At 49.6% G+C, this 27,432-nt stretch overlaps 1 protein-coding gene across 1 annotated transcript in view; it reads right to left on the bottom strand.

The window, feature by feature from the left end:
• Dysf (dysferlin) overlaps positions 1-27,432 on the bottom strand; it is a 205,008-nt gene that overhangs the window by 124,926 nt on the left and 52,650 nt on the right. The window contains exons 5-17 of the mRNA XM_051154820.1: positions 23,492-23,606; positions 22,292-22,384; positions 21,793-22,004; positions 20,124-20,252; positions 19,690-19,752; positions 19,111-19,161; positions 17,228-17,258; positions 16,478-16,593; positions 14,686-14,812; positions 13,617-13,720; positions 7,222-7,290; positions 7,046-7,089; positions 2,992-3,074 (exon numbers count right to left, since the gene is read on the bottom strand). Of these exons, the coding sequence (XP_051010777.1) occupies positions 2,992-3,074; positions 7,046-7,089; positions 7,222-7,290; positions 13,617-13,720; positions 14,686-14,812; positions 16,478-16,593; positions 17,228-17,258; positions 19,111-19,161; positions 19,690-19,752; positions 20,124-20,252; positions 21,793-22,004; positions 22,292-22,384; positions 23,492-23,606 (1,237 nt within the window). The remainder of the gene's footprint in view (positions 1-2,991; positions 3,075-7,045; positions 7,090-7,221; positions 7,291-13,616; positions 13,721-14,685; positions 14,813-16,477; positions 16,594-17,227; positions 17,259-19,110; positions 19,162-19,689; positions 19,753-20,123; positions 20,253-21,792; positions 22,005-22,291; positions 22,385-23,491; positions 23,607-27,432) is intronic.

Genomic DNA, 27,432 nt, shown 5'->3' with positions numbered 1-27,432 from the left:
GGACAGCCACGACTACACAGAGAAACTCTATCTCAAAAAAAAAAAACCAAAAATAAGTAAATAAAGTTAAGTAAAGGTTGGGAGTATTGCTCATTTGGCAGAGTGCTTGCCTAGCATGCACAAAGCCCTGGCTTCTTTCACTGGCCGCACATAAACCAGGTGTGATGGCGCCCTCTTGTGTCCCAGCGCTTCAACACTTGAAAGGTGGAGGCAGGAGGACCCAGAGTTCAAGGTCATCCTTGCAAGTTCAAGGTCATCCTTGCAAATTCAAGGTCATCCTTGCAAGTTCAAGGGCAGCCTAGACTACATAAGACCCTGACTCAAAAGGGGGAGAAAAGCTTAAATGCAACCTAGAGGTTTGCCAAATATCTATACGTGGCCTATAAAGCAGAAACCAAGCTTCTGTTATTGAAATAAGAAAAATTTTAAAGCATAAGCGAGTTAGAAAACCTGAGAAGGAAATAGTAAAATAAGTCTGAACAGAACGAAGAAACCCAGAGCTAAACCATCCAATAAAGTTTTTTATTTAAAAGCTGAGAGACTAATTGAGGGAAAAAGAAGAAAATTCAAATACGTTAAAGAAAAGACAAACAGCACAGGTAGAGGAAAGTGCCTACATTCTAGTAGTCACTGTGAGAAACACTGTGAACATATTTTAAGACCTCAACATAATGGGTGTTTTGCTAGGAAAATACAAATTATCAAAATTGACAAGAGCAAAAATAACAACCTAAAAATAGCAGTGATCACAGGAGAAGCTGAAAAGTTTATAACGAGCCATCACTACGCCCACTCAGAAAGGGCACCGAGCCCACATGGTTTTATGGGTGAACTATTTCAAACCCTCAAAAGACTATAGTCTATGTTATATAAACTGTTCCCAGATGTTAAATGACTTTAAATCTTTCCGATTAATTTTACAGAGCCAGCAGAACCCAGATACCAAAAGCAACACTAATAAGAAGACCAGCTGAAGATAACAGAAACTCAAGGGTTGAGGTCAAGAGACGCCATGGGATTTAGGAAGTGAGAAGGATGACATCTGGAAAAGGAAACAGGTCAGTCAAAATGCATCGCTGACATCACCAAAGACCAATTTTGAGGAGCCGATGGTAGTTTACTGTCTTGCCCACTAAGTAAGAGATTAACAGGGTTAGCAAGATGCAAATTTAACTTCTATCTGCCAGAAAGTTTCAAATATAACTGACAAGAACTATTTATGAACAAGCTCAAAGTTAGTGCCCATGGTCATAGACGATAGTGGGGAAAAAAAAAATTTTTTTTTAAAGACAAACACACTATCAGAAATACATCCTAGGAATGTGTGTTTATAGCAGAATAATTGTAATATGTAATATATGTGACGTATATAGCATACACATGTATGTATATACAATATGCAACACATACAAGTCTGAAATGTATGCAGTTGGCCCACTTCACTGTGTCAATGAAACGAAATCATTCATTTTTTTACTTTCAAATTAACAAAATTTTCTTTGTTATTGTCTTCGGGGTTTTGTTGTAGCTGGGTTTGCTTTGGTTGGTTTGGTCTTTTTAGTGAGGGCCTCTGGTAGCCCAGGCTGCTCTAAAATTCACTTTGTCACTGAGGACGATCTTGAACTCCTGATCTTCCTGCCTCTACATCCCAAGTACTGGATGTTACGGGCACGCACAACCACTCTCGACTCTAGTATTGTTTCAGCCATGTAAAAACAGTGTGTTATACATCAAGTATATGGGAGTTTCTGAGCATAAATTCAGCCTTCTTGGTCAACCAACTCAGTGCTGACCGAAAGCCTTGAAAGTGCTAAATCCTTTGACAGCTTTGATTTTAGACATATACCTGATAGGATGCTCCAGAGCTGGGGATGCAGGCCAGTGGGAGAGCACTTGCCTAGCACATCTGAGATACTGAGTCTGGTTCCCCAACAGCACAAACTCACTTCGTTTTATGTGCTTTCCTGCACGTATGTATGTATACCAGTCGCACGTAAGTACCCTCCAAGGCCAGATGAAGGTGTCAGATCCCCTGGAAGTGGAGCTACAGGCAGCTGTGAGCAGCCTAATGTGGGTACTGGGGAGCAAACCCTGGCCTTCGGCAAGAGCAGAAGATGCTCTTAAACTCTACGCCATCTTTCCAGACCTGTGTTGTTGCTATTGTTGCTGTTGTTGTTGTTGTTGTTGTAACTATGCACAGCAGGAAGCATGGCTATAAAAACATTCATTGCAAAGCTATTTATAAGTAAGAAAAATCAGAAGATGCCTGAGCACTGCACATTAACTAGCTCAGGTGACTGTGTACATACACAATGGAATACACATTTACTACCATTGTATTCTAAGGATTAGGGGCATAACTCAGTTGATAAGAGTGCTCAGCTGGCATGTATAAAGCCCTGGGTTCAAATCCCCAGTACTGCCAAAATACTTAATCACAAGAAACTGAGATCTCAGCCTAATATTGCCAAATATATTGCTAAAATCAATAACCAAATAACTCATTCTAATGTATATAGGTATGTGTCATATGTGTGTGTGGAGTGTGATTGTGTGTGTGTGGCTGTGTGTGTATGTGTGTGTATGTGTGTGTGTGTCCCCAGAAGGCTCAGGGTACCACTTTGCCTGCAGCGATGGGCTTAATGGTGCCTCATAGGTAAATGTCATTGTCTTTTTCAGATCACTAGTTAACTTTTTAACAAACTGACAATGGGTTACATTTCAACAGACCAATCAAAAGCCATTGCAAAACAGGAACCACTGGGGCACTCAGGGCCAGGGTGAAACCCAGCACATAATGCCCCCCCTGGGACTGAGAGGACCCCCTTTGAACTATCTAGTGTGTACCCTCTATTTAGTGAACAGCACCCTAAAGTATCTGTAAGTGAGCGCTCACTGAAAAACAAATCACAGGGGCCTTACAATGTTCCTGAGGCTCTCAAGTCTTGAGCTATAAGTTAGAGTGAGGACAGACAGGGCAAGCAAGCATACCTTCTATTTCTCCTCCAGTGGCAGAGATTTTCGACATGCCCAAGTAGGTGGTGGCCACAGTGTCATTGTGAGTGAGGCGGTCCCTAGAACAAGGATGCAAAGAGTGAGAGGTCATCACAGGACACAGCCTACTCAAGAAGAATGTGACATTGGTGACAGATTGCTAGGGATCCAGTCTTCTACTGAGGCCTGGAAAGGCCAGGAGAGAAGAGAGTAGAGGGGAAGCTTGCTCCAGACGTTTCGAAGGGAAACTTGTTCCTCTTGACAGCCTTGTGCGCCACCACGTCAGCTGACTTGCGCGAGGCCACCATCCCAGGTTGACAGGGAGGAGGCCAGAGGCAGGCAGGATGGGGAGCAGGAAGGAGGCTGCTGATGAAGAGCAGTTTTCAGACCCAAAAGGTCCTGGGAGTTCAAGAAATGCTAAGCTCCAGAGGTGTTCCCGGAAGCCACCTCCAAGTCAGGGCTTAGTGCTGGCGTACTGTGTCTTGTACAGAGACTTTAGCTGTGACAAGGCATGTTCAACCTGTATGCTGCAGGAGTCTCACAACTTCTTAGTGACCAAATGTCCCTTAACATCCTCTATGGAGTGAGGAAACTTAGGGGCAGAGGCATGCAGCACCCTCCCCACCCTACCCCCACTCCCAGTCAGGGAGGGAGGAGCAGAGCCAGGTGTGGTAGGCCATGCCTGAGAGGATTCCAAGGCTCACCGACCAGCCAGAGTCATCTAAACCGCAAGCCACAGGATTGCTGAGAGGCCTTATCTCAAAAAATAAAGTAGAGAAAGTTGAGGGTTTGACATCTGGCCCCCACATGCAGGTGCACACATATGCCATCAATCAACCAGTCAATAAAGGCACCCCGTTACTTAGCTCTCAGGATCCCCTCATCACTAGCAGATACACACACACACACACACACACACACACACACACACACACACACACACACACACACACACACACCCAGCTTCAGGTGATGGTGCTGGCATTGAGACAATCAATCGTTTTTCAGAGAGATGGTGAGATGGCTCAGCAAGTAAAGGCATCTGCCTTGAAAGCCACGGAACCTGAGTTTGAGCCCTGGTAATCCAATAGAGGTGAAAGAACAGAGAAGACAATAGACTCCACCAAGCTGTCCTCTTACTTCCACAGGCAAAGCATTGTATTTGCACGTGCACGCGCGCACACACACACACACACACACACACACACACACACACACACACACACAAAATCTCACAGACAGGGCTCTGAGACAAGATACCTGTGTGAAATCCAGAGCCCTAACTACCCCCCCCCCCATCTTCCTGTCCCTTCCTCTGGAGGGTGGGCCCAGGATTCTCCACCTAGTGGCTCTGACCCCGGAGCATATATGACTATGTCGGGGGACATTTTTGTATGAGAAGAAGAGGGTCCCAGGTTTCCGGTGGCCAGAGGCCACAGGTGCTAAACAACTTTTAATGCAAGGGACAGAGCCACAGACAAGAATTACTACACCAGAGGTCAGCAGTGCCGCCAGGGCAGGCCTGGATCCCTCAGGAAGGTTCTCTATCACACATCCAACCCTTCTTTTTGGTTTCCACTGTGAGCACTTTGGCCATGGCAGATTCATCCAACACCATTTCTGAAGACACCCAAGACAGGCTGCTTTCACTTTTCTCTTAACCCTAACTCCAGGCGATAGCCCGGGCCCTAGCCCTTCCTTCCTCCCTCTTTGGATTTCCCAGAAAGGAGGATTCAGTTGGAGTTTTGAGGTGTCCCTTGGCACAGGACTTGCAATGAGGAGTGAGTGGCCAGGCAGCCCAGATCCAAAACATGGTTCCTAGTGAGCCGAGCCATGAGGAAACTTCCTAGAGGGGACTGGCACCAGGGCCCGACATTGGGTGCCCCTTCTCTTGGTTTCTTCTCACGCGGATGAAAATCTAACCCAAGGCCTCAAAGACACTAAGCAAGCTGGAGGCATTTTTAAACATTTCTAAGCCCATCCTTAAAGGGGACTGGGCTCCCAACTTCAAGCCCTATCTAAACAGGGAGGAGACTACGCGTGGGTGGGATTTGCTGTTTCTACAGAGGTGGCTCCTACTGAGGAGGGTTTTTTGAAAATTTTTTTATATCTACGTATATCTGCCTGAACAAGTTTATGTACACTGTATGATTTAGTTGTTCACAGAGGCAAAAAAAAAAAAAAAAAAAAAAAAGTGGGGGGGGGGGCAGGATGTCAAAATCTCTGAATAGGAGTTACAGGCAATCATGAGCTGCACATAGTGGGTGCTGGGAACTGAACCCTGATCCTCTGCAAGAGCTGTAAGCACTCTTAACCACTGAGCCATCTCTCCAGCCCTGAGCAATTTTCATTTTTTAATGAAAAAGGAATTGTTGAAGACTCCAATGAAAGATTAAGTTTTGGAGCTACATGGACGGCTTCATGTGTCTAAGGCTAAGGAGAAGTTCATCTGTGTGTTCTGGGAAGAAGGGGCTTTCTGGATAGAAACTTCCAGCAGCAGCATGCTTTCTGGCCAAGAGCTGGGTTTGGGGGCTTAGGGCTTTTGGAAAACAGTGAGTCTCAAAATAGACTCACAATAAAAGTGCCACTTCAACCCAAGCCAGAGATGCAGCCACCAGATTCCGTAATGTGTTTGGATTGTACAGTATGCTGATAGCTTTGACACAGCTCCAACGGAGTCAGGCCAGGCACAGCCGCAATCCACGGGGCCAACCTCTCCCCCACACGCACCCACACAGATGCAGGCACGCACACACATGTACACGGGGCTGTCCCAGTCAACACAGTACAGTCATTGCCAGCTGACATGCAGAGATGGCTCTGGAAACGCAAAGTGTCCCTTTCCAGCAAACCGCTTCCCCTTTCCCGAGGCTCACACCAGCCACGGAGGACCTCGGGACCTCTCCCTGCCCCCTACCCACACGTCTTTCCCTCTAATTCTCTCAATCTGTTTTCTTTAGGCCTGGGGAACTGGCACACACTTTAATGGCTCTGCGGCCTGGGGTTTTTCCCCTGGTCTCTCATTATCCTCCTGGTTGGGGGTGCCATGGGCCTGCAACCAAAGGAAAATGGCCAGGGAGCCGCATGACCAGCACTTCTGAGGGCAGAGAAAGGACAGCTTGCTTTCTGTGGAAAGCCTAGTGTCCCCGAGCTACTCGAAGAGCTTAGTCCCCGATGTCCCCTCAAGTGTAAGAAAGGTCACCTCCTTGCTGTTGCCATGAGAGACAGCATGGTCAGGTAAAATCCCAGCCCTGGCTGGGATTCACACTGGGCCTCTGAACTGTCACTGGTCTTTGCTCCCTGTGCGTTCTTCTGGGAAGTAGGACCATATCACCTTGCCGAGGGTCAGATAAACTCTTTTTTTTTTTTTTAAAGATTCATTTATTTATTATGTATACAATGTTCTACCTTCATATATACCTGCAGGCCAGAAAAGGGTATCAGATCTCATTATAGATGGTGGTGAGCCACCATGTGGTTGCTGGGAATTGAACTCAGGACCTCTGGGAGAGCTGACAGTGCTTTTAACTCCTAGCCATCTCTCCAGTCCTCAGATAGACTCTTATGGGTGGAGGGTGCTCACTGCACACAGGCCTGGCCTGCAAGCTGGTGTTCACCAAGCGGTAAAATTCTAAGACCTTCACAGGCTACTTACTGTCCTGACCTACTCAACACCTACAATAATGACCCCCTACTCAGGAAATATAACCCACATTTCCAACTTGGGGGGTGGGGTGACTCATCTTCCATTCCATTCCACAGGGACACAGCAGCTGGCGTGGCTTCCACCCCTTGCACATGGGCCCTTACCGATGACTTATCAAGCACATCCTCAGAAACCCTCCAGAGACAGGCTCTTCACTGCCCCCTGGCCATGCCTTCTGTATCTGCTGTCAGCACAGCATCCCAGCTCCGGGTTGCCCTATAACTCTCCACAGTCCTCATATCCTTCCTTGACACATGTACCCTCTGTCATATCATCAGCCTGAGTGCGTGAAAATGACAGGCCCAAGGACCCCTGGAGACACCCCCTCGAGGACCCAGAACTCACCAGTCCATGACCCGAATCCTCATTTTTTCACACATAGAGGGAAACTGGAGAAGGAAAGGGAGCCAGGTGAGAACAGAGTTTTAGAAGGAAGCAGGCCCCGCACTGAGCAGCAGCCAAGGACATCTGCAGGACTCAGGGACTGAGGAGTGCTGAGTCCCCCCTCAAGGGCCACTCACCATCGCAGGCAATGTGATATTCTGGTTCCACTGAGGGTTAGCTGTCTTCTCCAGGATCTTGCTGCAGAGCTAGGAGACACAAAGGGTTGGGGTATGGAACTCCGTGTGGAGGCTCAGCTTTGTGGTGACCATATGACCCGGAAGCCATCCTCTGCCATGCTGGCTGCTCTTATAGCTGGGCCTGAGACCCCGGGTCTCGGAGCCTTGCATGGCAGGCTCAGAGGCAGGGAGTCTCTGTAGGGACAAGGACCAAAGCAAGATAAGACCCAGAACAGGGTGGCTGGTACAAATGCCACAGCCCCATTGCCCTAAACCCACAGCTCTGGCTGGAGGCACCCTTAGCCCCACCCCCACCTCCCATTAAGACCAGATGCCCAGGCCCACACACCCAGCACCCAAGAGAGAAACAGAATTCAGTGGAGATACAAACTCCATAAGGCACTGGGGAGGCACCACTGACCCAATAAGAACAAGACTCTACATTCAATTCTCAGCATAGAAGGAAGAAGAAAGGGAGGGAGGAAGGAAGGGAGGAGGAAGTAAGAAAGGAAGGAAGGAGGGAAGGAAAACTTGAAGCCACAGCTTGCTTCAGACTAATGCTGCCTGAAGGACTAGGTTTGTTATAAACAAGAAACATCAAGAATGGAAAGAGTTCTAAGCCAGGGGCTTCACATTGGCACCCGTGAAGCCCCAGGGTAGCCTGCATCCACAAGTGGGGAAAAGGCAAAGACTCCGCTTCAAGGGCAGGGGAGGTGTCTCAGTGAGTAAATCCTGGCCACCGAAGCATGAAGCCTCAAGTTCTATGTCCAGAGAACCATGTAGAAGCCGGGCGTGGTAGCACACGCTTAGAACCACAGCTCCTGAAAGGCAGAGACAGAAGGGTCCTAGGGCTCCCTGGCCAGGCAGTTCTAATCAGTTCCAGGTTCAGTGAGAGACTCTGTCTCAAAAATGAAGGTGAACAGCTGGGAGTGGTAGCAGTGCACAGCTTTAATCCCAGCACTCGGGAGGCAGAGGCAGGCAGATCTCTGTGCGTTCTAGGCCGGTCTGGTCTACACAGCAAGTTCCATGACAAGCCAGAGCTACATAATAGAGACTCTGTCTCAAAATGAAAAAATAAAAATAAGGTGAAGAGTTATTGTGGACGACACCAGCACACACACACACAAGCATATGTGCACATTCACATCTTAACATGACGTACAACACATGCACACACAAACATGCATAGAGAAATACAGACAGAGAGACAGAGACAGACAGACACACAGAGACAGTGACAGAGACAGAGAACAAGAACAGTTTAAGAGCCTTGGTCTTGATTACACAGTTTCTGGAAGGCAAGTGAGTCCACCCCTCACAACAGTGAACAGGCCTATAGGCCTGACACATGCTCATCTGGAGTTTTATTAAAGTGCATTATCTCAATAATAAGCATTTGAATTAGATGCAGAACTTGGGTCCCTGGGGGCGAAGGCTTCAGCTCTGCTCCCAAGCATCCAGTTTCAGCCCCTGTTCCCATTTCCCTCTTCCCTGGAGAAAGAGCCCAGCCAAAGGCGCCAGGGTGGGGCACAAGAGGTTGGCAGGGTGAAGAGGGGGAAGGGAGAGGAGCAGGAAAAGAAGGAGTGACATTTGCAGGAAAGCAGCCACCATCCTTCGGGATCATGTGAAGGTGCTGGACCAGAGAAGAAAGCCAAAGACTGCCTACTCCCACCTCAGATCTATAAATGCCTCTCTAGCCAGACACCCACTGTCAGCAAGACTGCAGGGGAAGTAATTTGAGTGCTGAGAGGAAGCAGCTGAGAGCTACCAAACCAAGAAACTCCTGTTTCTCTTTACCTGTCAGTCCTCCCCGCACACACACACCCCTCGTACTCTCTCCAGAAATACCTGTATGCTCAGAGTGACACCGACTACTGCAGCATGGCTAGAGCTAGCAAGGACCTGGAAGAGCCCAGGTATCCACAGTGAGTATAGACGGTGAGTTAAAGAAAGTACAGTCCACCTACAGTGCTTTGCAGCTTCAAAAAGGAGGACGCCCTATGTGTACAGACCTAAAACAAGCTCCGAGTTGTAGCACAAAGTAGAAAAGCAAGGGCAGAGCAGTGAGCAGCGTGCAAACACTTGGACTGGAGTGGTAAAAGCTGGGAATCCGGGATCCCAGTCACTGATGTGACATAAGGAAACCAAAAAATGTTGTAAGGGAAACTCACTTTCAAGGGAAGATTGTTGAATGGCAGCCAGAGCAGAGGGAGATGACGGATAGATAGATAGATAGATAGATAGATAGATAGATAGATAGATAGATAGATAGGTAGATAGAGCATATGTAGTAGATACAAGCAGTATCTAATCTAAAAATAAACAAATTTTTTTTTTTGTTTTGTTTTTTGTTTTTTGTTTTCGAGACAGGGTTTCTCTGTGTAGCCTTGGCTGTCCTGGACTCGCTTTGTAGACCAGGCTGGCCTTGAACTCACAGCGATCCGCCTGCCTCTGCCTCCCGAGTGCTGGGATTAAAGGTGTGCGCCACCACGCCCGGCTTAACATAAATTTTAAATAAAAGTGAAAGAACATACACAGCGGCAGGTCCTGCCAACACAGCTTCTTGTCTCAGGCTCTAAGTCTATGACCTCTGACTAATAATCCTAGTTCTAGACACTTTTCTATGGAAAGCAGAACATGCACAAAGATGTCTGTGTGCTGACGGAGTTAGAAAGAAAAAAGCTGAATTGCATCCATCCATACTACAGGACACACATGGGCTGGGAAGTACCTGAAAAAACAGTACAAGTTGTCCCCAGCGGCTCACAGAAAACTGATTCTCATTACTCGTGGCACGCTGAGCGATGACAAGAGGCAGAAAGTAGCTCGCCCCTCAAAAGCCTGCCACCAAATCTATCAAGGAAAGGCCCCATGTATAACACGAGAGCTGAGTGCTACTCCACCCTTCACCCAGCTTTCGGTCACAGAACTGTGAAAGGGGAAGTGAGAGCCACAGAGAGAACAGACCAAAAAGGTTTGCCTCAGGCACATAGACACTTTTTCCCCCTCTCTGATCTTTTGTCATATTCTTTAAATTTTACAATAAATGGGTTTCATTCTTTGATCCAGAATAAAGTCTAAAGCGTCTGTCCTGCCCTGAAGTATGTATGCCCCTTTCCTTGTCCCACATGCAATGTACACACGTACACCAGCCCCTTCAATAACTCCACCCACTGTGTAGTTGGCTATATGTTGGATAACAGTGCCCCCAAGCGTCCATAAGCAAAAATGCAGAAGCATCCGAGTGTGGCTGGGAAGACACTGGCAAAGTCCAGGCTCCCCAGATATTAAATAGGTATAAAGAGAAGATTAAAATAAAATAAAAATAAAAACATAGCTCTAGAGCCAGAGATGAGGGCGAGCAGAATGGGGTGAAGGTGGGAGGGAGACTGGAGCGAGGGTCGGAGAAGACAGGAAAGCCTAAGGACCACAGAAACAGCTGGCTGCTCCTCTCTGCCAGCTGCCTCCTCAGCCCCGACCCTCTCAAGCTTTATCTAAGCTCCCAAGTAACCCTCTCCCCCACCCAACCCAGACACCAGGACTCTAGAAAAATCCCCAAGGCCAGATAAGAGCATCAGAGAAGGGAGGGCCCAGAGCACTGACAGGTGCTGGTGGGACGCAGGGCTCAGCCTGGGCTCCAAGGCAAGTAGGTGACCTGAAGGTGACATGGTGACGCCACTACTGACTCACACTAGGAAGCTTCCAGCAGCTGTCAACAGGAAAGTCAAATCCTCAGCCTTGGAGCACAAATGTCCAGGAAAACTATGATCCCCTCCTGCCTTCAGGAGGCCAACTCGAAAGCAGCATACACAGACCCCAAGCCCAAGCTAACAGCTGCCCAGAACCAGTAAGGATCTGTAGAGAATGTTGCCACCTCAGAGGGATCAAGCCTGCAAGCTGAGCGAGGGACTGGGCCCCAAGTCTCTGTGTTAGGCTCTGTGAATTTGGGGAGGTGGGCATGCTACAGGGGGGTTCCCACCACCAACAGGTCAGGAGCAGGCTAACACAGTAGCTCAGTTAGTGAAGTGCTTGCTTGGCACACATGCGGCTGTGGGTCCAATCCCAAGCACCACACAGACCTAGAACTCCAGGGGTTGGAGGCAGGAGGATCAAACGTTCAAGGTCATCCTCATCTTCAAAGTTCATCCTCACTAAAGCAAGTTCGAGGCCAGCCAAACCCGACCCTCACTGAGGAAGCGCTTCTGTACTGCAGAGGCGTCTAGTCCCAACCCAGGCATCTGCGACAGAACTTCTAGGGCTCAGAGAGCATCGAAGAAGAGGCGGTTGAAAGATTGTAGAAGCCAGAAGAACAGGGATTTTGCTGTGAGACTGTGACCCCCAGGCATGTCAGAAGCTACACCCATGAAGTCTCACCAATATGGCTGTCTACACACAACCTGAATGAGGGCGACTCCAATGGACATGCTAACATGGAGGGGAGCCCACGATAGCTCAGATAGGGCTCAACAGTCCTTCCCAGGAAAAAGCATGCTGAGTGGAGACCTAAAACAGAGGCCATGAATTTGAAAGAGGGGGTGGAGGGGAGGTTTTGGGGGGAGGGAGAAAAGAAAAGGAAGAAATTATGTAACCATACTATAATCTAAAAATATATTTTTTTAAGTATTTCTTTAAGTCTAAAGAGAACTGGGGAGGTGGCTCAGAGGGAAAAAGAGCTCTCTAAACAATTGTAAGAACCTGAGTTCAAATCCCAGGCACCCATGTAAAAAGCTAGGTATGGTTGCAAGGGTCTACAACCCTGCAGGGCAGAAGCAAGAGGATCATGGGGCTCAACGGCTGACAGCCTAGCTCCAGCCTCAGTAAGAGATCCTGTGCCATGGGTAGAAAGCAGGACACCCAACATCTTCCTCCTGCCTCTGTGCTTGTGTAGGGCCAGGCCACAACAACCAACACACACACACACACACACACACACACACACACACACACACACACAAACAGTCATTCATACACATTGGAAAAAATTAAATTTTAAAAACTTAAATAAAATAGAGGGCTAGAAATGAGAAAGTGGGCCCTGGGTAACTCCAAGTACTGGCTTATTCGGGTAGAAGTCAGTGGAGTCCTTGCGGCTAGGCAGCAGGAGCCCGGGTGTGGCCATGGCTACAGGAGAGACCTGTGACACATATGAGAAAACACTGAGGCTGTGGGGTGTGGGACAGAAATCAACAGAGACAGGTACCCCTACCCTACCCTGGGCAAGAAGATAGGGATGAGCAAGTGACAACCTTGGGTGACAACTAAATATCTCTCTCTCTCTCTCTCTCTCTCTCTCTCTCTCTCTCTCTCTCTCTCTCTCTCTCTCCCCCTTCTGTCACAACTGTATAAAATAATTATTATGCTTCCTCACACTTTGAAGAAAAGAGTTTCCCTGTCTTGACAGATGGATGGAAAAGAGAATGTGGTGCATATACACTGGAGTTCTATGCAGCTTTAAAGAAAATGAAATTACAGCATTCAAAGGGAAACGGGTGTAACTGGACACCACTATAAGGTGAAATAGGCAGGCTCGCTCAGAAGGACAAACAATCCATTTATTTCTTTAAAGTGTCAAATAAGTGTGTGTGTATGCGCACATGCGTGTGCATGTGTGTGTGTGCATATGTGCATATGTGTGCGTGCACATGTGTGTGTGTGCACATGCATGTGTGCATGCATGTATGTGTGTGTGTGTGTAAAAAGTTGGAAGCCAAAAAGATGACTCAGAGCATAAAGACACTTGTTCAATCCTCAGAAGCAACAGTGGAAAAAGACAGCCAGCTCCACAAAGACGTCCTCTGACCTCACACACACACCATGGCATGCCTGCCCCCATAAACACACATTATGCACACAAATCATATTTTTTTTTTTTGTTATGGGCCAGCAGGATGGTTCAGCAGGTAAAAGTGCCAAGCCTGGCAGACAGGCTGAGTTCAATCCTTGGGAAAGGAGGAGAGAACCATCTCCCACAAGTTATCCTGTGACCTCCACATGTACACTGTGGTTGTACCCCCATCTCAGCAACACACACACAGAAATAAATGAGTTTATTTTTTTAAGTTTCTGTCTTGATGCATTTCACCTCTTGCCCCCACACTACTGCTTAATATTTCCACTTACTGCTCCCTGCCAAACCTCCACCCCTCCTCTCTGTCCAGCCACAACTACTCTCAGCCTGGACATCTTGGTACACCTGCCCGTTTTCAGGAGTAGCATCCCAGAGAGCCAACCTGGCTTGGTATGTTGCTTTCAGAGGCCCCTCTATGTGCACCTCTGCCAGGGGTGCCCTGCTCTATCTGGAACTGCCACCCCATGGCCTTCTGCCACCCACAAGCCCCCTGACGCCTGCTCCTCACCATTTTGCCAGCAAAACTGACTTCCACAAAGGGGTCCACCAAGTTCTTCTTGTTGCTGTCAAAGCCAAAGATCTGCTTGACGTTGTCCATCACAGCATCATCCACTGGGGAAGGGACATGCCTGTCACTGCTTGCCAATGTCCCCACAATACATTGGTCACTGCCTCTCTGCTGCCCACTCCAGAACCAACTGCCCTGTGTTGTACCCATCTCTGGCCTCCTGCTAACCCCTCCAGACCCCACCATCCCTCGGCACATCCTTTCCTGCCAGCCTCTGTCGCCCGCCACACATGCCCATCCCCGTGTCTCCAGGCAGTGACATACTGTGGTCCCTCAGGAGGGAATCAGCTCAGGTTCTCTGGGAAGAAGGCACTCAGGACAGCAGCTCAGGAGTCGCCGCCCCTCCCCCGAACACACACATCTGTCACTGCCCCCTCACACCCAGAGCTTCAGAGCCTGTCCACGTGTGGTGAATGCCTGTGGGGCTAATCCAAACTCCACGCCATTAAGAGCAGTAAGCAATCCGGAAAAGAGTGGAGGTGCTCTGGGAGCATACCCTTAATGCCATGGCTGCAATGATCTGTTAGTAGGTCATCCCATGGGCCAACCTTGCTTTAAATAGAAAAGAAAAGAGGCCCAGCGTGTAGTCTAAGTTTTCCCATTTCCTTATGCCACCAGACCAGGCTCGGGAAAGCTGGAGTAGAGCCATGAGGCAGTTATTGCTCTCAAGGCTCCTCCATCTGCCTAAGTCCACCTATATGTGTTGCTTTCCATTAAACCCTGTTTGCTCTGCTGAGGGTGACACTCACTATGGAGTTTTGCATGGGGCTCTGGGGTCAAACCTAACACCACCAGGGCAGGGTGTAAAATAAAGGCTTGCAACATCAGCCAGACAGCAGAAGATGGGTACCACTGGCAACACTACCAGACTCTAGGGGAGGAAGGGGGGGAAGTGAGGATCAGGGGGTGGTCCCTAGGAACAGAAGCAGGGAGAAGGGGTTCAGGCCTCTTCTTTTCCCAAACAGACAGGAGCATCTTGTAGGCCTCCAGAAGGGGGCGCCACACTCACTCTGGGGTAAGTCCTCAGCCCGGAAGAGCTTCAGGCAGAAGTGAGCTCCACGAAGCGCCACACCGGTGGGCCTAAGCAGGTTACCTTCAATGTCCTCCTTGTCTTCGGAAGGGTCTTTCTTGTCAAGCTATGAAGGAAACATTCAGGATTCTTCATCAGCGGCATCGTGAATTCTTCCTGCACCCACTGCCCCTTGGTCCGTCTCTTGGCTTAGCTCTCAACAGAGTAGCGGGGACAAAGACACACACAAACTTCCTAGTTGCATGGAGGACCATCTCCAACAGTAACAACTATAGCTGGCACACAGCAGGCATCCCAGCCAACCAACCTGACCCTTAGCATCCTCTTTCCCTTAGCACCCCCCATCCCACCCCACTGTTAAAAAGAAACATAGACCAGCCTGGTCTACAAAGCAAGTCAGGGACAGCCAAGGCTACACAGAGAAACTCTGTCTTGAAAAACCAAAATAATAATAATAATAATAATAATAATGAGCAACATAGTAGTTGCAGGGGTCTAAGCTAAACACACTTTATCTTTGGAGCTATGTGTTCACTCACACAAATACTGACCCAGTGACCTCAGAGTCAAGCACATTGCTGAAAGGTGAGAGACACCCCACCTAAGGGAGAGTGAGGTTCTGCTCCATTGAGAGCTCACCCCTTGCAGAAAGATCATGCATCTTTGCAAAGGAAGGGAGTAATGCTGTGTAAGCACAGTGCCTAACACCAGAGGGACACACAGGGCAGCCTGTGGCTTCTTCGGGCAAGTGGGCAGTGGAGGCCCAGGAGAGGGTGAGGTCAGGCTGCTCCAGCAGCCCACTCCTTAGCAAGCTAGCCCAAAGAGCTGTAGCCTGTTGCTTCCTCAGCCTGCTCCCCACGTGGAACCCCACTTCAGCATCTGCAGCAAAACATCTGATCCCAGCACACTCAAGAGGGTGCGGCTCCCCTAATTCCGTGTGCTCGCAGCAAGGCAAGAGTGCGAGGAAGGCAAGGGAGAGCCTCCTAGAAGCGGGGGGGGGGGGGGTATGGGGGGGTTTGGGGGGGTTGGGGGGCTGGCTGTGTGGCTCCAGAAAGAAACAGAGGAGATGCAGGAGGGATGGCTGAATAGGTGGGTGAGAAAAGTACAAGCCATTTACAATGAAGAGAGCGAGAGAGCCTGTGGCACTTATTAATGTGGGGTACGCGTCTGTGAGTGTCTCCAGACCAACCCATCTACTGTAGCTCCACTTTCAGCAACCTTCAAGTGGCTGAGCTGTCCTCCACGCATCTCCTTTCACCCCTCCTCCCTCCCTTCCTCAGGCTCAAGACCCTGAGACCATTTCACCTCTCACCACTCCTGACCTGCCCCTTCCTGGCTTATAGCTAAGGAGAGCTTTGACAAAATTGGCTTAACCTCAAGCATCCTTCCCCCCTAACGTGGTCTTCCATGTGTGCTACCAGGAGGTGGTGGCCCACACCTTTAATGCCAGCACTTGGGAGGCAGAGGCAGGTGGGTCTCTGTGAATTTGAGGCAAGCCCAGTCTACAGAGTGAGTTTCAGGACAGCCAAGGCTACACCAAGAAACCCTGTCTCAAAAACAAACAACAGCAACAATAACAAAAATTCTTTCTTTTGCAAGGAAGGACAGAGAGTGCAGCCCTGCCATCCCAGCAGTAGAATTTCAGGTGGTTTGCTTGTTATTTATATTTTCTGTGTGTTATGCAGTTCTCATGACTACCATGTACCCCTTTCAGACAAGAAAAAAAAAAAAATCAAGTTAAGTATTTTTATACTGTGAGGCAGATACTTACAGGAGCTTCATCTCCAGGCCCTAGCACACACAGGCTGGCTTTGAGGTAGCCTCTGGCCCCTGCAGAGAAGTCTTCAGGATCAGAGAGTAGCAGCCACTTCCGGAGATAAGCGTGTCCTGCAGGAGACAGTGGAAGTTCCAGTCTGCAGACAGGCAGGAGCTTAGGGTAGACCATTAAGGATAAGACAGAAGATCTGACTACCAGGCAGAGGACCTGGGCTTCACACCCCACGGATGTGTGAGGCCAAGAGTTGCCCATAGGATGCATACCATGGTTCCTAGGCAGAGCCAGAGTTCCTGGAGCATGGAAGACTGGCAGTCACAGGATCCATGACTGCTGATATTGGACAATCCAAAAGTACTTTGAACATTTGTGTCTCAGAGAAGAGAAGTGTTACCAGAAACTTCTACTAGAGGTGGTAAAAGCCAAACTCAGGCCCATTCTTCCACTTTCTTGGTAAATCAGCAGACCCAAGCAAGGAAAAGCACTGGACTCATAAAGTGACTCTGAAGGAGCCCAGCCTCCAGCTACCCTGGCCATACCTTCCAGAATAATCCTCTTTGAAGAAGCCACCAGCGCACAGTGCCTGGAGGCTTGCTTTGCACAAGAAAACCCCACCTTCTCTTCCAAGTGTAGCCCCCACCCTAGATTCTAAAGCACCAGGAAGAAAAGGGAGTCCCCCAAATGAGTGCCCCCAAGCAGCTTCTAGAACCAGAATGTCCGGATTTGGCCAAGGGAAGAAGAACTCACGGGGCTCTCTGTACACGGTGCCCACATCCATCTGAAACAGAGATAAGACACAATCAAACAATGGAGTTTTGGTTTCCTGAGTCCCCTCCTCTACTTTGCAGAGGATTGCTTTCTCTGTATGCCAGCTTGTGTGTGTTTCTTCATCCCCCGATAAATGCCTTGCTTCCACTGCTAAAATAAATAAATAAATGCAAAACAAAACAGACATATAAAGAAGTAAAACACTGCCTACACAGAAGCAAAACACCCATATACATAAAACAAATAAGTCTTTAACAGACTAAGAAATCTATCCAAGGAGTTGAGTTGGATGGATAGCCACATAATGCCATTTAATATATTTTAAAGATTTATTTGTTTTTAATATATGTGTATGTGTGTTTTGCTTCATGTCTGCCTGTGCACCACATATTTGCCTTATGCCTGAGGAGCTCAGAAGAAGGTATCAGATCCCCTGGAACTTTATGGATGGTGGTGAGCTGCCATGTTGATGCTGGGAACTAAACCTGGGTCTTCTGCAAGAGCAGCAAGTGCTCTTAAGCACTGAGCCATCTCTCCTACCCCAATTTTACAGTCTGTAAGGTCTGTTAAAGCCACCCTGGAGTCTCCAGGACTCAGTACTTTAGAAGTGGACTATCCATTGTCCACTTCTGGCCTTTGGGAAAAGTAAGCAGGCTAGAGCAGGCTTCCTGACCTGGGTGCATTTCAGAACTCCACTCCAGACCCACAGGGAAGCTGGGGATCGGGGAGGAGAGCGCCACATCATATGATACGGTGCTCTGAACAAGAATGGCCCCATAGGCGCATATGTTTGAATACTTGGTCCCCAGTTGTTGGAACCGTTTGGGAAGGATTAGGAGGTGTGGCTTTGTTGGAGGAGGTGTGTCACTGGAGGTGGGATTTGAGGTTTCAAAAGCCCGGGCCATTCCATATTAGCGCTCTCTGTCTCATGCTTGTGAATCAGATGTAAGTTCTCAGCGACTGCCCCAGCACCACGCCGACCTTGTCTGCTGCCATGCTCCCCCCCATGATGGTCATGGACCAGCCCTCTGGAACTGTGAGTCCCAAATTAGTTGCCTTGGTCATGATGTCTTATCACAGCAGTAAAAAAAAGTAACTAAGACATGCAAGATAGCCAAAAGTGAGTCAGGGTTGCTTCCCTTCCAGGGTGCAGGGATGGGGGTGGGGGCTTAAAATGGGGGCGGTTAATCCACTCTGGTGGAGATGAAGGTATGTTTACTCCCTCTCTTTCTGTCACACCCTGACCTCGGAAAAATGGAAATGTATAAGCACTTTCTCCAGCTGTGGGGTGCCATTCAAGAACCCAGAGACATGTGGGAGCCTGACCTCAGAGGGTACCAAGCTCCAGAGAGCCAAGCAACCTGTCATAGAGGCCAAAGTTTTGGTTTTTTTTCTGTGAATAAAAAGAAAACAACACAGACTTACATGGCCACGGCAATTACCACAGGAGCCTAGGAGGGACACTGGGCTGAGGTGATGGGGTATGTGGGCTCCACCCACCTGACTTCCTTCTGTCTTTCCAGTCCCAGAGACTGCCTATGACACACATCCCCCTCCTGGTAGACTTGCATATTCAATAATAAAAAGTGAGGCCGGACATGGTGGCTCGCTCCTCTGCACTTCCTGGAGGCTGAGGTGGCAGGAGCACCATAAGTTTGAGGCCAGTCTGAACTACAAGATGAGAACTCTGACTGAAACAAAATACTACGTGTTTTACTTCTCCACCTCTGGTGAACGGTTTTGTGAGTTGGGATATTTTTATGGGGTTTTTAGGAAGCTGGGTTGATACTACGTTCTCCCAGCACAGCCTGCCCCTGAAGGGGAAGTGAGAACCAGCTGCTTCCAAGTTAAGGAACAATTACCCGGAACTCGCCAAGGAGGGCATCTGTCCTAAGGGAGCGTGAGTCCACCACCTGCAAGGAAAGATCATCTTCCTGTGAGAGTTCTGGCCGGGTCTCTCCCAGACAATAAGAGGCAGCAGCTGGCACTATCTCCATCCCAGAGATGGTGTTGAGCCATGTCTCAGCTCTCAGAACCCTGACCGTGCCAGCGTGATCCCCACCTCACAAATGAAGGGACAAACCCACAGGGAAATCACGGCGCATGTGCAGACCCACATGGGCACACAGCCGGGGTGGACCCGTACAGTTAGCGCACATCCCTTCCCAGCAGCATGCAGGAATCTGAGGCCACAGCACAGAGAAACCAAGCCAAAAGCCAGGCTCTTCGGGCCTCTAATAAGGCACCTGGGCATTTTTCTGCCACTGGCAGAGCTTCTGTGAATCTTTCACTCACTCAGGGGAATGCTCTTCAACCATCTCTCTCACGCACATACATACACAGGCTTACAGGCACAACGGCAACACGTCTGTGGATATCACATCACACCGTTGCCGGCTGCCGTGCATACCCAGAGCCCGTGAAGAACCCCTGAGGCCTACCGTGATGAAGATGGGCTCATCAAACAGCTCTGAGGGAGAGTCAAATACATTGAAGAAAAGAGTCTGTTGATGGGGAAGAGAAAAAGAATCAGGTGTCTCTGACCCTCGGGCTATGCAGAGGGACGTGGCCACCCACTAATGTTCAAGCCTGAGTTGAGGAGCCTGGTGGAGCTCAGCAGCCCAGTGCCAAGGTATAGGGATCTAACAGGCCTGGCTGTTCCATCTCTGTCTCACAGAGGCTAGCGTTTCCAGGACAAGGATTCTGGGATTGTGGGGAACAGGGCTCTCCAGATCTGTGATCATCTACACTGGTCTTGGCTCACACACTCAAGGTTGGTACCACAGGACGGCACTCTTGGATGCATGCCCTGCAATCTGCTCTCCTGAGAGTCATTCTCAAGGGCTTTCCATGCCTGGTGCCCGGGGTCGCTCACCTCATTGAAGAGTGGGCTATTTCCCTTCTGGATACGAGTCCGCTTGGTCTGCCCAGCAGCTGTGACCTTGACCACAGGCTTGATGTTCACCCCAGGCAACCGGCGTCCCTCTATCACCTGGACTCTAATCTGAAAGCCAGGAGAAGGGATTAAGCAAAAAGAAGTGAGAAAGGAAGCCATTGCTTGGCCTCAGGAGGCAGAAACCTCAGGACCAGCTCACTGACAACTTCAGAAAGAATTACCAAAAGATACTAGAAAGAGTGCTTTCAAAAACAACCAATTTCCGGGCTGGAGAGATGGCTCAGTGGTTAAGAGCGCCGGCTGCTCTTCCAAAGGTCCTGAGTTCAATTCCCAGCAACCACACGGTGGCTCATAACCATCTGTAATGTGATAGGGCGCCCTCTTCTGGCTTGCAGGAGTACATGCAAGCAGAGCACTGTGTACATAATAATAAATAAATTAAAAAAAAAAAAAAACAAAAAAAAAAACAACCAATTTCCTACCCAGCTCCCCCTTGCATCTAGAAAATTCCAGAGCTTCCCAGAAGAGCTGGGTCACCTGCATACCACCTTCAGGGAGAAGGACAAAGCCAGCCCTGCCTTCCTTTAGAACAGACATCATCATCGGAGACCCTATTAATACACACCCTGCTGTTGTTATTTTTCTAAATAGGTCACTCTGTAGCTAGACTGGCCTGGTACTCACTATGTAGCCCAGGCTGGCCTCAAACTTGGAGTAGTCTTTCTTCCTCCACTGCTGGACACAGATCCTCAGCCTCAGGCACCTGACTCAGCACCTCTGAGTAGGGACAGAGGTCTACATTTCTAAGGACCTTGGCCAGGCATGAGAGCCATCCAGGCCTAATCCCGCCACTTTGGAAGCAGAGCTGGGGGATCAGCTCAGTATCATCTGCAGCTATACAGGGTTAGAGGCCAGCCTGAGTAACAGGAGACGCTGTCTCAAAACAGGACCAACAAGAGGACAGAAGAGAATGAGCAGAAAGTCATCCTCCAGTCTCCACACACGTGCTGTGGCACACATAAGTGCATACACACAGACACATCATATATGAATATAAATGTAATTTTTTTTAAATTTTTAAACAGTGGGCCTGCGAGATGACTCCATGGGAAAAGGCACTTGCTGCCAAGTCTGAAAATCCAGGATCCACAGGGACAGACCAACTCCCACAAGTTTTCCTCTGACCTCCAGTGGAGGTCACAGTGGCACCTGTATGCTTTCCCTTAACACACAGAATAAATAAATAAACAAATAAACAAACAAATAATCACTGATTTTTTGGAAAAGCTCAGAGGACACTGATACTGCTGATGCGACTGGAGCCACTGGTGCATGCACTCCCTGAAGAGCAGGGAGCCAGCCAGCCCTAGGACAAAGCCCAGCTACCAAAACAAAGGAGACAGGCTAACTCCTTCATCCTTTGTCCATACATCAAACTCCTTGGGACTTGGCAGAGGTATGCTTTGACCCCCCCAAAATACATACTCCCAGGTCAGCTGCCAGGGTCCAGGGCAGCCTAACGTCTTCATGGGAGGCCTCTGGAATTCCAGTACGTTGCCCAGAGACTAGACAACCCAGCCAGGCACAGAACACTACTAACCGCTGAGGAACTAAAGAAGACAGGGACCACAGAGGCCCCCACTGTCACCTGAAAGTCCTGTGACTTGTCAGACAGCAGCTTCCTGGGCGGGGCTGAGCTTCTCTTCCTTTTAGCCCCTGGGTGATGTGGAGGAGGGTGGGAAGGTGGCTTCTTGGGTGTGGTCGGTCCCACCGGGCCTACAGCACCACTCTGATCCAGGAACGGCTCGGCTTCATCTCCAGTCAGCCCCTGGTCCTCGATGTCTTCCTCCCCTCCTGTGTCTGTGGGGATACAGGCCCCTCATGAGCACCATGTCCCTCGGAGGGAGGACCAAAGAGCATGCATGTTCTGGTACCGCACCCTAAGCCTGCCCTCCTGTCCCCAAGATGGATGAAGTCAAGGAAGAGCAGCTGCCACAGGTGGCCCTTGAAAAGAGTCAGTAGTCAGTTAGTCAGCAGGAAGATGACAGGATGGCCCTCACTCACCCACCCCGGCCCTGAGATCAGGCCCTTTTAGACACCTCGCCAGGTGAGACTGTTACAGGTGGTGGGATCTGGTTGAGTCTCACCCGTGGGGGCTGGCCAGGTCTTCCCAGAGTATCGTGTGTCCATGGTGCTGTCACTGAGCAGGGACCAAGTCTCAGCCCGGCTCTGTCCCCCACCTGGCATGCAGCAGGGCATAGCCCAAGGGGGGAGGGGCAGGAAGGAGCTGGGATGAGCAAAGCCCATCCTTCCGAATCCCCACCCTCACCACCCACCCACCCAGCCAGCCTGAGCACCATGCTCAGAAATGGCTGGCCCTTCTCATTGCCAATGAGGCAGAGTTGGTCACACTCAGAGCATCTGGGGACCTCTGTCCTCCATCCCCATCCTCACCCCACCCCCACTTCCACCCCCAGAAACAGTTCTTTTCCTCTCTGAGCCTAGCCCAACTATTTCTCTCTCCAGTTCAGCATCCTAAGCCTAGTGATCTCCAGGCTTGGATAGACTAAGACTTCCCTCTGCCTCCCGTCTCCCCAGAAACCCACACAGGGCTGTCCAACAAAACAGGCTTAGGTTTACCCAGGGAGGGCAAAGGCTTCTCAAGCTTTTATGACTTGCTTCTGCTCCCCCACACCGCCCCCCCCCCCCCGGTGCCACCCTGCCACCACTTTCACCAGAAGATAAACTCTAGAATCGTCCCCTTAAGCAAATGCACTGTCCTGTCTCAAGCTGCTTCCTACCAGACTGCCCAGCAGTCAGGCTAGCTCTTCCGGGGCACCACCTTCTTGGCCTGCACATTTACTTAACAAGCCCAGCAGAGACTGGAGGCAGGCACAGAACATGGCTGACTCTCACTTCTCGTTTGAGCATCCCTGTACCCAGAATGACCAGCCCAAAGCCGCACAACTACTCAGTGTCAAAGGCAAGATGGAAACTCCTGTTCCTTCACTTTGGCTCAAGGCTCTTTGTGGGGTGGGGGTGGAGGTGGGGTGAGTAGCTCTTTAATTACATTGTATAGTTACATTGTATCACTGCTGCAGGGAAGCGCTAGGTCTCAGGTCACACTTCTTGCCAGAGCTGGGCAGCGGAGAGTACAGGCTGGACCCTGCCTTTCCCAGACATCTTGGATTTGAGGAGCCTCTTTAGGGACCCATTTCCTGTTTCTTCTTTTCCACCCTCCTATAGCCTGTCTCCATAGTAGCCATCTCCTAACCCCAGGATTGAGGAGACATGCTGGCTGTCTTTCTGGGGACCTTGCCCTCTCAGGCGGTGAGTGGGTTCCTCACCAGCAACCAGGTCCATGTCAGGCAGCGTCGGGGAGGGTGCCAGAGAAGCGGGTGGTGGGAACAAGGGAACAGCTCCAGGGGGTGGCGTGTAGGACACCTGCAGGACCAGAGAGGCCTAGGAGAGATGAGTTAGCAACAGGTAAATATAAAGGAGAAACAACATCCTCCCTTCAGCATCCTTTCTAGGCCCCTATCCCTCTCCAAAGTCAGGGCTTCCAGAGGCTGGAGTGATGCCATCCAGGGAGGAGATGAAGTGTGCTTACAGCCTGTAAGCACAGCCAAGCAGTTATGGATGCATCATCTTGGGTCTGGTTCCCCCATTCAGGAGGCATGTGACACTGGACAAGTTGCTGTAACCTCACTGAGGCTCAGTTTCCTCACTTGTAAGAAGAGGGTTGCCATGGCAACAGGTCTCATGAGTTTGAAATTGAGTGAGGGATCCCACCTCTCCTACAGGATTTGCCCAGCTCTGGGAAGAAGCTCCTCGACTTTTCTGCTCACCACCGAGCCCCCACCCCACGTACGTTCTGCTCCAGCTGCAGCTCACACTTGAGACACCTGTGGGTGCAGCTCCCCTAACCCTCTTCTCTCCTGGAAGCCCTGCCCCTACCACATCCTCAGACAAGGAGAGAGATGACGCTTCTCAGGGGAGCAGGGAAGGCTGCCTGGGGTCACCTCCTCCCTGGCAATTCCATTTTCCAGAGAGGCGGCTGGGAGCCCAGGAGAAACCAGAGGCTCGGGGCCTCCTGCCTAGAAGCCATTAGAGACCTGGCTGAGTCTATCCCAGAGCCAGAAGAAGCCTTTGTGGAAAAGCACGGTGGCAATCCCAGCACTTGGGAGGCAGAGGCAAGCAGATCGCTGTGAGTTTGAGGTGAGTCCAGGACAGCCAAGGCTACACAGAGAAACCCTGTCTCTGTGTACAAAAAACAAAAAACAAAAAACTTAAGTAAAAGCAGGTGTGGGAGTAGACACCTGAAATTCCAGGACTTGGGAGGTGGACCTGGAGAACCAAGAATTCAAGGCCGTCTTCAGCTACTTAAGGAGTTCAAGCCCAGCCTGTACATAGAAGAATGTATCTCTCACCTCCCTCCCCATCCCACACCCAAATAACAAGAGCTCTATTTAAGAAAGCACAGAACCTCTTGCGACGGCATCATCTAGGACACAAGCCTTAAGCAGGCCTGTGGGGGGCGGGGATTTGTTGATTAGGTTAATTCAGATGCAAAAACACATGCTGAAAGTAAATGGCTCCTCCATTCAATAAAATTGGGTCCAAGAAAAAAAATTAGCTGAGCCCAATAGTCATCCATCCCAGCCTCCTAGTTGTGGATTTGGTGTGACCAGCAGCTTCACACTCCTGTTGCCTTGACGTCCTTGCCATGAGAGACTGCATCTTTAACTGTGAGCTCAAATAAACCCTCTCACCCTCAGAGCATTTTTGTTACGGCACCAGGAAAAGAAACTAAGACAGCCCCAGGAGGAAAACCTATGTAACAGGAGTTGTGGGAGTCCTTCCAGCCTCCCTCCCATGTGGATACAATTTCCTCTTTCTAAGATTTAGTCACTTTTATTTTATATGTACAGCTGCATGTGTGTGTGTGTGTGTGTGTGTGTGTGTGTGCGCGCGTGCGCGCGCGCGTGTGTGTGTTCAGTACCCACAGAGGCCAGAAGAGCACACTGGAAGCCCTGGAACTGGAGTTATGGATAGTTGTGAGCTGCCATGTGGGTGCTGGGAATTGAACCCAGGTACCCTGGACGAGCAGACAGTGCTCTTAGCCACTCTGGAGCCATCTCTCTCCAACCCCTCCACCTCCCTCTTTTAGACAAGCAGCTGGCTTGGCGTTTGCAAGCATTTGCCATGGTTTTGGCAAATCCTTTACAAGAGTGTACTAACATACTCTTCATCTGAGTGACTGGACATCATAGCAGAGCATCGGTAGTGAGGTAGATACCCAGACTCCTGGGTCAAACCCTGCCCTGTGGCTGAGAAGCTGCCAGGCCCCACTGTATCCAGATCTCAGGCTTGCATCCTTCAGACTGGGGACCAGGGAGGGGGGGAAACAGACTAACAAAGGCAGGACAGGCAACAGTTCAGGCTCAGAACACTGAGGAAGGAGGCCGAGGGGTAACTGGCACCCTATTAATCTCCCTGTCAAGGCTTTGCTGTAACCCTGTATGTTTGGAAGCTACCACCAGGTGTCGCCACTTGAGCAGTGAGTGTTAATATGGGTCAGCTGGTAATTTAACCTGAAGCAACTCCTCAGGCCCCAATGCCCTCCCTCCTACAGCTGAAGAACCACTTGGGTGAGCTTGGGCACCTGGGTATTTCACAGCTGGTTATCTTTCCCCTAATTCAACAAAAGCCAAATTGGGCTATTTGGAGAATTCACTAACTGTACAAGATATGTCTAGAAGCATCTCTTTGCTCCAGGAAAGTCTCAATAAATTACAGAAACACAACCAAAGGACAAGAAGAAGCTGGAGAAATAGCTCAGGGATTAAGAGCCCTTGCCAGTTCTTCCAGGGGACTAGGGCCCGGGTCCCAATAGCATGCATGAAGCATTGGGTTTAATCCCCAGTATTACATAAGCCAGGCATGGTGGCACATGCCTAGATAGCCATACTATTGGTGACATGTAGACAGGCAAACCCTCTGGTTAGTCAGCCAGCCACATCTGTGATCACCAGGCTCAGTGAGAGACTCTGCCTCAAAATACCAGGTGGGGCGTGAAGGGGGGAGATATTTCAACCTCAGCCTCTGGCCTCCATCGATGCATGCAGATACATACGAACAGGTACATACAACACACCACACACACACACACACACACACACACACACACCTGATAAGCCTCCAGGAGGAGGTCTATGGGCTGAGGTAAGCCTATATTGACATTGCTTCCATCCCTTTAAAATGATGCTAGGGTCACATAGGAGAAAGTAATAACTAAACACACGCACACACACACACACACACACACACACACACACTCTGGCATCCATGGTGATAGCTAGGAGGTGATAACATGGTTTCAGGTGCCTGGGGACATTGAGTGCTTTGGACTACTTTTGGAAGCTTCTCTCTTCCCCCACTGTCTCTGACAGAATCTCTTATTATGTTGCCCTGTATCCTGTGCTTGCCTTGATCGCCCTCTTTAATCCCATCACTCAGGAGGCAGAAGCAGGCCACGTTCTTTGAGTTCAAGGCCAGCCTGATCTCCATATTGAGTTCCGGGTCAGCCAGGGCTATACAGAGAGACCCTGCTGGTGGGGGTGGGATAAGAAAGTGGTGGTGATGCTAGTGCCACAGGAACTGAACTCCGTAGAGATAAATAAAGCCTACACCCACGACACTGGCTCCAGGTTCAGGCCTGGTACAAAATGAAATAAATGAGGTGGGTGTGGTGGCGCACACCTTTAATCCCAGCACTCGAGAGGCAGAGGCAGGTGGATCACTGTGAGTTTGAGGCCAGCCTGGTCTACAAAGGGAATCCAGGACAGTCCAGGCTACATAGAAAAACTCTGTCTCAGAAAAAAAAAAAAACAGAAAACAAAACAAAACCCAAACGAACCAATTGTCTGGAACTGCAAGATGGTAGCAACAGAGAATTAAACTGAGCCCAAGGCCCTTTGGGGGCATGCCTGAGAGGGGTGCCTGTTTGGGCCAGTGCAGTCCTGGCCACATCTGACAACAGGGAATGACAGCCCCTGCCTGACTACTTGGCTTGTCCATTCTTCCATTAATTTAGTCATTCATTTAAAAAATATATATATATAGTGTGCACCTATATGAAGGCTAAAGGTGCTAAGAGACATTGGGGATGCTCCCAGGAGCAAAAGGCCAAGCAGCAGGAGTCCTAGCAGGAAACCCTAGTTCAGAGGTTCTTTCTGCCTGCCAGTGCTGCATCAGGACCACGGTGGGATGGCAGTCTGTTCCTGGA

The sequence above is a fragment of the Acomys russatus genome, chromosome 13 (assembly GCF_903995435.1).
Source record: "Acomys russatus chromosome 13, mAcoRus1.1, whole genome shotgun sequence".
NCBI lineage: Eukaryota > Metazoa > Chordata > Mammalia > Rodentia > Muridae > Acomys > Acomys russatus.
Note: the sequence above shows the minus strand (reverse complement) of the source record. Positions and strands in the feature narration are given on the sequence as shown.